Genomic DNA, 12445 nt, shown 5'->3' on the forward strand with positions numbered 1-12445 from the left:
CCACTCCTATGTCTTTACTTCTCCTTGGGCTTCCCTATTTCAAGAGATGCAACAATACTGAAATTAGGTCAATTAATTACCCTACAATCGCCTTTAAATGTTTAAGTGAAAGAATTAAACACCTATTACTGTAAATTGAAAGTTAGAAATGATTAAGCTTAACGAGGAAAGCATGTTAAAAGATGAAATAGGTCAAAAGCTATTAGAACTCCTGTTAAAACAAACTGAAAAGTTAGCCAAGCAATAAATAGAAAAGAAAAACTCTTTGAAAGAAACAAGAAGTGCTAGTTAAGTGAAAATACAAGTGATAACAAAGTGAAACAGTCTTATTGCTGATATGGAGAAAGTTTCAGTGATCTAGACAGATGATCAAACCAGTCACAACATTCCCTTAAGACAAAGACTAATTAAGAGCAAGGGGCTAACTCTATTCTATGAAGGCTGAGAGGTAAGGAAATGTAAAAAGATTGAAGCTACCAGAGACTGATTCATGAGGTATAAGGAAATAATCCATTTTCTCTAAAATAAAAAATGCAAGGTGAAGCAGTTAGTTCTAAGGTAGAAACGGCAGGAAGTTAAACAGAAAATCTAGCTAAGACAAATTAGCTATAATGAACAACAGATTTTCAATGCTTATAAAATAGCTTCAATTGAATGAAAATTGCATCTAGCCTTCTTCAACAGAGAGAAGTCAATGACTGGCTTCAAAGTTTCAAAGGAAAGGCTGAATCTCATTAGAGGCTAATGAAGTTGGTGACACTAATTTATTGCAAATGCTCACTCACCATTCTGAAAATCCTAGGGCCCCAAAGAATTATACTGATTCTACTCTGCTGATGCACCATGAGTGGAACAACAAAGTACGGATGACAGCACAATATTTTACAACATGGTTAACTGAATATTTTAAAGCCCCTCTATAGATTAACTGCTCAGGGGAAAAAATACTTTCAGAAAGACCACTGTTCCACATCAATGTTTACAGCAGCTCAATTCACGATAGCTAAACTATGAAACCAACCTTGAAACTCTTCAACAGATGAATGAATAAAGAAAATGTGGTATATATACACAAAGGAATATTACTCAGCCATAAAGAAGAATGAAATGATGTCATTTGCCAGTAAATGGATGGAACTGGAGAATATTATGTTAAGCAAATAAGCCAATCCCAAAAACCGAAGTCTGAATGTTTTCTCTGATATGTGGATGCTAATTCACAATAAAGTGGAGAGGGAAGAATACAGGCATTTTGGACTAGACAGAGGGGAGCAAAGGGAAGGGAGGGGGCATGGGAGTAGGGATGATAGAATGAATTGGACATTAATACCTCATGTGCATATATGATTACATGACCTGTATAACTCTACAACATGTACAACTAGATGAATGAGAAGTTGTACTCCATTTATGTTTCATGTGTCAAATGCATTCTACTGTCATGTATAACTAATTAGAAGAAATAAAAATATTTTAAAAAACTATATTCAAATATTATTAAATAGAATATACAATACATAAAGAAACAGTATACCATGACCAAGCAAGGTTTATTCTTGAAACACAAGACTGATTATCTTGGATACTACAACAGATAATTTAAAAACATTTGATGAAATTCATCATCTATTTCTAATCTCAAGAGGAATAAATGGCCGGGCACAGTGATGCATGCCTGAAATTCCAGCAGCTTGGGAGGCTGAGGCAGGAGGATCGTGAGTTCAAAGCCAGTCTCAGCAAAAGTGAGGCACTAAGCAACTCAGTGAGACCCTATCTCTAAATGACATACAAAATAGTGCTGGGGATGTGGTTTGGGGTTGGAGTACCCCTGAGTTCAATCTCTAGTACCCAACCCCCAAAAGAAAGGAATAAATGATCAATAGTTTGGAAAGGAATGGATCTGCTTTATGAACCACAAAACTAAATTGAAGAAAATCTGAAAGAATTTATCAAAAAATAAAGATAAAAATTTGTCCAAAAGCTATTAAAACTATTAAGGAAATTTAGCAAGGTCTTTGAACGCAAGGTCATTACACTAACATTACTTGAAATTCCATTTACTACAACATCAAAAATTCTAGGAAGTAGACTAGGGTTGTGATTCAGTGGTAGAGTACTTGCCTAGCACATGTGAGACACTGGGTTCAATCCTCAGCACCACATAAAATTAATCAATTAAATAAATAAATGTATTCTCTCCATCTACATCTAAAAAAAATTCTAGGAAGTAAGGTTCATAATGAAACACAGGAGCCAGGGAACAAGAGATTCAAATCAAGAGACACTCCTATCCATCACCCAACGCATGAGGTTCACCCCCGATCCTCTGACAACAGTCAGCAAACTGATCGCCGAACACCAGTGGAGCACCAGCTGCCTGCTGTTGCCTGGAAGTTCACTGTTACAGTAGCTGCAGGTTTGATATCACGTGACCACCGCCATTTTGAGACAACAGCCAGGCCCGTAGGACCCCTTGCTGGACTGACTGAGCCCCATCTCCAGGCATCCCTCAGCCCAACCGATCACTCCCTGCCTCTGGGGCCCTCACATCGAGTGACTGCTCCCTGCCACCAGGACCCCCAGACCAACTGACTGCGCCCTATCACCGGGACCCCAGACCGACTGATTGCAACCGGCCTCCAGGATCCCACAACCACACCAAACACACCCGACCTCCAGGACCCCTGCCTGACCAACCCCATCCCTCCTCCAGGACCTCATGCTGACCACGGCCACACCCTGAGCTGTAGCTCCCCATTTGCCAACATGTTTCCAAGTCAGAGCAGCCATCTTGGAAAATCATGGAAGCCTTAGCTCCGATCATTAGGTGGGGCAAAACCCATCCTGAGACGCCTGCTGGAGGCTTGAAGCTCATTTTCAGGGGCTATTTGGTCTAGGATTGCATAGTGTCTGAATTGGGCACTGCTAATATTGATCTCCCCTTACAGAAAGGGTTTTGGAAACCTATAGGGCCACTATAAGCCTATAGGGGGAAATCTGCAATACCCCAGATCTGCACTGCTAGAGGGGAAGATACATGAACAACATGAAAAAACAAGGGAAGAAAATGATCCAAACAAATCTAGAGTCTATATTAATACAATCCAATGACAGTATGTTAGAAGAAATGTCAGAAAAGGACTTCAGATTATACATGATTAAGATGATTCACAAAGCAAAGGATGAGATAAGAGAGCAAATACAGGCAATGAATAATAATACCAATAAGCTGAAAGAGCACCTGCAGGAAGCAAAAGATCATTTCAACAAAGAGATAGAGATTCTCAAAGAAAACCAAACGGAAATCCTTGAAATGAAGGAAACAATAAACCAAATAAAAAACTCAATGGAAAGCATCACCAAAAGACTAGACCACTTGGAAGACAGAACCTCAGACAATGAAGACAAAATATTTAATCTTGAAAATAAAGTTGCCCAAACAGAGAAGATGGTAAGAAATCATGAACAGAATCTCCAAGAACTATAGGACATCATGAAAAGACCAAATTTAAGAATTATTGGGATTAAGGAAGGCACAGAGATACAAACCAAAGGAATGAACAACCTATTCAATGAAATAATATTAGAAAATTTCCCAAACCTGAAGAATGAAATGGAAAATCAATTACAAGAGGCTTACAGAACACCAAATGCACAAAATCACAACAGATCCACACCAAGGCACATTATAATGAAAATGCCTAACATTCAAAATAAAGATAGGATTTTGAAGGCCACGAGAGAAAAGCATCAGATTACATGTAGGGGGAGACCAATACTGATAGCAGCTGACTTCTCAACCCAGACTCTAAAAGCTAGAAGGGCCTGGACCAACATATTTCAAGCTCTGAAAGAACATGGTTACCAACCAAGAATCCTATACCCAGCAAAACTAACCTTCAGATTTGAAGATGAAATAAAATCCTTCCATGATAAACAAAAGTTAAAAGAACTTACAAATAGAAAGCCTGCACTACAGAATATTCTCAACAAAATATGAGAAGGAAATGAAAAACAATAATGGAGGTCAGCAAAGGGAAGAACTACCTTAGAGAAAAACCACTCAAGGAAAAACCAAGCCAACTTAAAAAACAAAAATAAGCCAAATGACTGGGAATACAAATCATATCTCAATAATAACCCTGAATGATAATGGCCTAAATTCATCAATCAAAAGACATAGACTGGCAGAATGGATTAAAAAGAAAGACCCAACAATATGCTGCTTGCAAGAGACTCATTTCCTAGAAACAGACATCCACAGACTAAAGGTGAAAGGATGGGAAAAAAACCTACCATGCACATGGACTCAGTAAAAAAGCGGGGGTTTCCATCCTTATATCAGATAAAGTGGACTTGAAGCCAAAGTTAGTCAGAAGGGATAAAGAAGGACATTTCATACTGCTTAAGGGAACTATAAATCAGGAAGACATAACGATAGTAAATATTTATGCCCCAAACAATGGTGCATCCCTGTACATCAAACAAATCCTTCTCAATTTCAGGAATCACATAGACCACAACACAATAATTCTGGGCAACTTTAATGCACCACTGTCACCACTAGATAGATCTTCCAAACAAAATCAAATCAAGAGACAGGTGAGTGAACTCCCAGAATAATTGTGAAAGCAGATAAAGCAGACCAAGCAAACCAAATTAAGAGTAGGAAAACAAAGCTATACTGGTGACAATTCCAAGGGGAAAAAAAACTAATATGAATCAATTACCTACTGTTTTTCAACTTATTGAAAAGTTCTGGGCTTCTGCTGAAAAAAAAAATCACCAATTAATAATAGATGTAATGCTAGGAAAAGTAAACAAAAGGTCATGCAAAGAAATCTAATCCATACAATCTACATTATGTGCACATGTGTGTATGCGGACTGTGTGCTATACTGCAATATGTACAATGTGAATATGCTATGTTTTAAAAAAGAATTGTAACACAACCTTACAGGGAAAAATGGGAGGAAGAAGTGATCTTGATGGGCAGAAGAGAGCTAAAATCTTAACTTTTATATGAAGAGTAATGTCCACAGGTACAAACTAAAAAACAGCATTATAAACACATTTAAAACAGGTAAAAACAACAAGGAATAGCTAAGACAAAATCTGAAGGTCACTTGCCTCTTAGGAAGACACTCCTGATAAAAGAGTACTTTTATTCAATGTACCCTTATAGAACAATTTGACTATAACCAAGGGTGTGTATTTACTTAATAAGCATATAAATTTAACTAGAAAGTAAACATGATAAACCAATTAAGAGTACATGAACTCTGTCTCAAAGGAAAATTTTAAAAGGGTTGGGTTGTACTCAATGGTAGACTTCCCCAAGGATAAATCCCCAATATTACACACACACACACACAAATTAACACCACAAAAAGGATAACAGATTTAAAGTATCTTTTAGTGAGATGCAAGAAGTGGCACATATTACCATCTGTATTACTTCCAAAAACAACTAAATCTAATCAGGCCTCTAGATTCAACTGCACGTTTAAAGGAAATATGGGAGGCAATGAAACTACACCCTATTTTTGCAAAATTTAAACATAGGAAGTTATATACAATCTGATTCCTCAAATTAGAAGAATTCAAAGGGGAAAAAAGAGAAAACAAAAGGGAAATTAGAGATCCAACAGATAAGAGACATTGCATCCAAATGCAACAGAGTATGTAGCTGGACCTTGTTAGGATACTGATTCATACCAACTATTTTTAAACCCACTACCATGTTGGTTAGTAAGTAAGGTAATTAAACATAATAAGAACAGTACTATAGGGGTGTTTCAAGATGGCAGACTAGAGGGGGGCTGCATTTCATGTTGCTCCAGGAATCAGGATTCAAAAGAGGAGACATTGAGAGACTTGGGACCAACTCAAAGCCGCCAGGTGAGTCTCTCCCGTTGGGGAGGCGTCCGGAATGCAGGGAACTTTGTGAAGTAGAATTGCCCGGCGAGACACCCCTCCCCCGGCTGAAGCAGTGAACACAGACAACTGGGAGCATCGTAGAGGAGGTGGCTCAGCACAGCGCTTGGTTTCAGAGCAACCAGCTGCCCAGAGGAGGGGCCGCATAGCCAGGCGACAGGGCAGAGCAGGGTCCCAGGACCCTAAATAGCTTTCTTCAGCAAAGGAAACTATCAGCAATGTGAAGAGAGAGCCTACAGAGTGGGAGAAAATCTTTGCCAATCATACTTCAGATAGAGCACTAATCTCCAGAATCTATAAAGAACTCAAAAAACTCTACAACAAGAATGCAAATAACCCAATCGACAAATGGGCTAAGGAAATGAATAGACACTTCACAGAAGATCTACAAGCAATCAACAAACATATGGAAAAATGTTCAACATCTCTAGTAATAAGAGAAATGCAAATCAAAACCACCCTAAGAGATATAAAATGTAATTTTTAAACATTTTCCTACTCAATACACCACCATTATTTCAGTTAACATTCAAGAATCTCAGCTCCTTTCATGAACCTAATTATTCTAAAATAGGCTAATGAGGACTTTCAGATTGCATAAAATACTGCCAAGTAAGAAAACCAATTTACACTAGCAATCTGTAGTTGACTACAATATTCTACTCATGAAATACTGAAATATACCTATGACATCTATGAAAGTCATATATCAAATAGAAATAAGTTTGTTACCTCTCTCAATTTCTCTCGCTCACGCTCCCTCTCAGCAATACGTTTTCGCCTTTCTTCCTCTTCTTTCAGAGCATTTTGTGTTTCTGTTCTCAGTTTATCATCTTTAAGAATCTTCCGGATTTTCTTCCTGCCTTTTCCAGGAGACTTAGAATCATCATTTTCATCTTCCTCCTCCTCCTCCTCTTCCTCCTCCTCTTCTTTTTCTTCTTCTTCAGAATGGCTCTATAGAATTAAAATGATTAAAGGTAAACACTACAGTTGTTAGAATTTACCAACTTCATATTACATTCTGTAATATACCAAGAAAAGGAGCAAAAACATGCTGAAAAGCTTTAGAATATACATAACAATAAAGTAATATCAAAACAAGGGGATCAAAGCCCTAGGAATTAGACCAGAAACTTTGCAAAGGCTACAAGAAAACATGGGCCCAATACTCCAACATACTAGCACACATAACAACTTCTTTAACAAGACTCCTGAAGCACAAGAAATAAAACCAAGAATCTGTAAGTGGGACAACATCAAATTAAAGCTTCTACAGCAAAGGAAACAATAGCATGAAAAGAGAGCCAAGAGAAAGGAAAAAGATCTTTGTCAGTTGCTCATCTAACAGGAGATCAATATCCAGAATATATAAAGAACTCAAAAAATACCAAAAATATAAATAGCCGAATCAATAAGTGGGCAAAAGAAAAAAGTTCAACATTCCTAGCATCAGGGAAATGAAAATCAAAACTTCATTCAGATCTCACCTGACTCAACTCTGAATAAAATTATCAAGAACAAACTAATTTAAAAACAACTATACCAATACCAGGCCTTAAATCATACTACAGAGCAATAGGCATTGGCACTGAAACAGACATAAAGACCAATGGAATAAAATAGAAAACACAGAGACACATCCACATAAATACAGTTATCTCATCCTACACAAAGGCACCATAGGCATACAGTGGAGAAAAGACAGCCTCTTCAACAAATAGTGCTGGGAAAACTAGAAATCAATATGTAATAGAATGAAATTGAACTCCTCTCTCTCACCTTGTACAAAACTCAACTCTAGTGGATCGAAGATCTAGGCATTAAACCAGAGACCCTGCATTTACTAGAAGAAAAAGTAGGCCCAACTCTCTATCATGTTGGCTTAGGAACCGACTTTCTCATTAAGACTCCTAAAGCACAATAAGTGAAATCAAGAATCAATAAATGGGATGGTATCAAACTGAAAAGCTTCTTCACAGCAAAGGAAACAATCAAGAACATGACCAGAGAGTCTACAGAGTGGGAGAAAATCTTCACCACTTGTCCCTCAGATTAAGACATTAGTTCCCAGGATATACAAAAAACTTAACTACAGAAAAATAAATAACCCAATCAATAAATGGACAAAGGAGTTGAACAAAGACTTCAAAGAAGAAGAAATATGAATGTCAAAAAATATATGAAAGAACTGAGGATATAGCTCACCTCGCAGAGTGCCTGCCTCGCAAGCACAAGGCCCTGGGTTCAAATCCCCAGCACCACAAAAAAATATATATGTATATTAAAAAAATGTTCAACATCTCTAGCAATTAGAGAAATTAAAACTACACTGAGATTCTCCAGTCAGAATGGCAATTAATCAAGAATACAATTAACAAGGAGCTGGGGTTGTTGCTCAGAGTGCTTGCCTAGCACAAGTGAGGTACTGGGTTCAATCCTTAGCACCACATAAAAGTAAATAGAAGTACAAAAAAGTGAACTGGGGAAATAGCTCAGTTGGTAGAGTGCTTGCCTTGCAAGCACAAGGCCCTGGGTTCAATCCCCAGCACCAAAAAAAAAAGTATAAAAAAAGTAAAAGAAAAAAATACAAGTAACAATAAATGTTGGTGTGGATGGGGAGAAAGATATTCTCAATACATTGATGCATTGTTGGTGGGACTGCAAATTGTTTCAACCACTATGAAAGCAGTATGGAGATTCTTTAGAAAATTTGGACTGGAATAACCATTTGACCTGGTTATTCCCCTCCTTGGACTATACCCAAATGACTTAAAAACAGAATACTGCAGTGACACAGGTACATCAATGTTTATAGCAGCTCAACTCACAATAGCCAAGCTATGAAAATAACCCAGTTCTCCTTCAACAGATGAATGTATGAAGTATACATGGAATAGTACTGAGCCATAAAGATTGAAACAATGGCACTTACTAGTAAATGGATGGAACTGGAGAATATCATGCTAAGTGAAATAAGCCAAATCCCATAAAAACAAAGGATGAATGAATATTCTCTCTGATTTGTGGATTCTAACCCAAAACAAGAGAAGTTAGGAAGGGGAATAACAGAAATCCAATGGATTAGACAAAGAGAAATGAAGGGAAGGGAGCGAGAGGGGAATAGGAGAGACAGTAGAATTAACTGGACATAACTTTGCTAGCCTTGTATTTGAATACACACCCAGGGTAACTCCACATTATATACAACCACAAGAGTAGCGTAAGTTATTCTCGATATATGTATAATTTGTCAAAATACATTCTACCGTCATGTTAAACTAAAAAGAACAAATAAAAAAACTAAGTCAAGAACAGAAAGAACAGTTGAATAGAGGGAAGGAAACAGAAAGTGGGAGAAAGGGAAAGGAAGGGGAAATACTGGGGACTGAAGTAGAACAAATCACGAACCATGCTTTTAATTATGTCAGAGTATACTTCCATTGTCATGTGTAATTAAAAGAATCATTAAAAATTAATGTAAAAAACAAGATATAAAAGAACACAAATAATAATAAATGCTGGTGAGGATGTGCATAAAAAGGTACACTGATACATTGCTGGTGAAAATACAAATTAGAACCATCACTCTGGAAAGCAGTATGAAGGTTCCCCAAAAAACTAGGAATGAAACTACCATATGATCCTGCTATCCCACATCTCCATATTTATCCAAAGAAATACAATCACCATACTATATTAACACAGTCACATCAATGTTTATAGCAGCACAAGTCACAATAGCCAAGGTATGGAACCAGCCCAGTTGACTCTCAACAGATGAATGGATAATGAAAACATGGTATATATATATACAATAGAGTTTTACTCAGTCATTTAAAAAAATGAAATTATGGCATTTACAGGTAAATGGATGGAATTAGAGAACACCATGATAAGTGAAATAAGCCTCATATAATGTAGAAGCGCAGAGCTAAATAAAGGGGGAAAGGCCCAGGGAAAACCCAGGAAAACAGAAGGAAGATTAGTGGAACAGAGGAAGAGGACTGAGGAGGATGGGGGGAACAAGACAATAAAGGAACAGTTGAATGAAAATGACTAAACTATGCTCTGTGTGTGTGTGTGTATGTGTGTGTATGACTATACAAAAGTGAATTTTACCTTTATGTATATCTATAAACTACTAATTAACAAAAACCATACGTAAATGAAAGGAATACCAGCAGAGTACAGGAAGGAGAACAGAGAGAGGCAGGAAGGGAAAGAAAGAAGAAATACTAGATATGAAGAGGAGCAAATTATACTCCACACTTCTATGATTATGGCAAAACAAACCCCAATATTATACATAATTATAATGCACTGATAAAAATAAAAAGTACATTTACTTTCCAAAGAAACTGAGCATGGGCTAAGGGATGGAACAGACATATCTTTAAAAACATATATAAAATTTCTTACTCATTAGGATGGCCATTATTAAGAAGCAAAAATAAGAAAATATCAAGGTTGATAAGGACGTGGAGAAACTGAAACCTCTGTACATTGTTTGTAGGAATGTCAAATGATATAACCAATATAGAAAAAAAAGAGTGTGGAAGTTCTTCAAAAAATTTAACATAATTCCTATATGATTTCTCAATTTACACTGTTCCAAACATACCAAAAGAATTAAAAGTAGGGACACAGATATTGGTAAAGCTGTATTCACATCTGCATTATTCAAATAGCCAACCAGAGGAAACAACTCATATGTCCATCAACAGGGGACATCAGACCAATGGATAAAGAAAATGTGGTATGAACAATGAATTATCTATGCTTAAAAAGTAATAAGTTTTGATACAAGGATAAACCTTAAAAACATTATATCAATGAAATCACCTAGACACAAAAGGACAAAAATTTTGATTTGACATTTAAGGACATGTAAAACAGGCAAATTCATAGAGATTTCCAGGCCTGGAGAGTAAAAGAGAAATGATGAGTTAATGTTTAATGGATTAAGAGTTTCTATGCATGCAATTAAGGCCACTGAATTATACATTATAAAAGTTTAAAATGTTAATTGTTTAAAAAATAAACCTACCCCAAGAGAATAATGTCAATAGACTCTAAAAAAATTTTATAAACCTACCTATATACAGGAAACTCCAACTTACTAATGTAATTGCCCAAAAAAATATATTCGTATGTAATTCACATTCAGGATAAAGTATTTTATGACTTGAGAAAATAAAACACTTTGTATCTCTTTTATAGCCCCATGAATGGAAAATAATGAATTACAATGGTTTGATATATCCATTTGAAATTAAAGGCTGGGCAAAAATGATAATACAAGTTAACACTTGTAAATATGTATATATTCATATGAATATATTCAGTATCATTTGTATATGCTCCACACTCCACAAGTATAAAATGTAAATAAGCCGGTACAATGCCATTAATAATTGAACACTGAGGTGTAACTGCATATTTATTATAGTGTACTGTATCAGTTGTAATTCAAGCACACAGTACATGTCATTATTACCTTGTTTTCACTGGATGAATCTTCTTGAATCTTAATGCGTCTTCTTTTCTTTTTCTGTTTATAACTCCGTTGATTTTCTTCCAATTCTGCCTTTTTGCAGACCTGGAAAAAAATTTAAATGCAAAATAAAATACTTCATGGTGAGTTTCCTTCAAAGAATTATGTACTATTTGGAAATGCTAAGACTTTGTGCACTTCCCTAAAAGCAGAGAGGTAAACAAAATGCAAAAAAAAAAAAAAAAAAATTAGGTTTAAAATGGATATTACACCAGATGACAAACTTCTAATTTCAATTCAATTAATGACATTTTAAGGTATTCAAAGAGGTTGGGTATATGAGTAATAAGAGAGATACAGTAATTTTAGAACATTTTTCTGGTGAAAAATACAAATAGCCTATATAGAATAACATCGATAAAGTTAGTTTATCTACATACATATATACATATAAACGTATATAAGTTATATAAGCCTTTTGTATTTTGTGTGTGTGTGTGTGTGTGCAGTTCCCCCCACCCACCATCATTAATAAAGGCGCAAATTACAGTTTCCAGGGCCGGGAATGTAGCTTGGCAGTAAAGAGACACTAGGATCAATCCCCAGTATGTATGTATGTATGTATGTATAAATTAATGACGCAGATTACAGGACGAAGTTAGGTTGTACTTCCTTCAAAATAAGTCCGAAATTTTTTTTTAATGACAGTTCCAGTTCTGGTGAGAAATGTATTTCCAGGCTTAGAAACTGGTATGCAAAGCTATATTAATCCAGATTTCCTCCCTAAATCAGAAAATAATACATGCTAATTGGGATGTGGAGAAAATATAGCCCTTGTTCACTATTGGTGGAAAGGTAAAATGGTGCAGCTGCTATGGAAAACAGTAAAGATTACTCATAAAATTAAAAGTATAATTATCACATGATCCAATTCCACTTATGGGTATATATACTAAGAAGAATTGAAAACCGGTTTGTTTGTTTTTTTCTTTGCACTGGTGATTGAACCCAGGG

The 12445-nt window shown here is 36.1% G+C and overlaps 1 protein-coding gene across 1 annotated transcript in view; it reads right to left on the reverse strand.

The window, feature by feature from the left end:
* Atrx (ATRX chromatin remodeler) overlaps positions 1 to 12445 on the reverse strand; it is a 235153-nt gene that overhangs the window by 99901 nt on the left and 122807 nt on the right. Inside the window, 2 exon segments of the mRNA XM_047535184.1 lie at positions 6670 to 6891; positions 11435 to 11536. Coding sequence (XP_047391140.1) covers positions 6670 to 6891; positions 11435 to 11536 — 324 coding nt within the window.

Source organism: Sciurus carolinensis, chromosome X (genome assembly GCF_902686445.1).
Source record: "Sciurus carolinensis chromosome X, mSciCar1.2, whole genome shotgun sequence".
Lineage (NCBI taxonomy): Eukaryota > Metazoa > Chordata > Mammalia > Rodentia > Sciuridae > Sciurus > Sciurus carolinensis.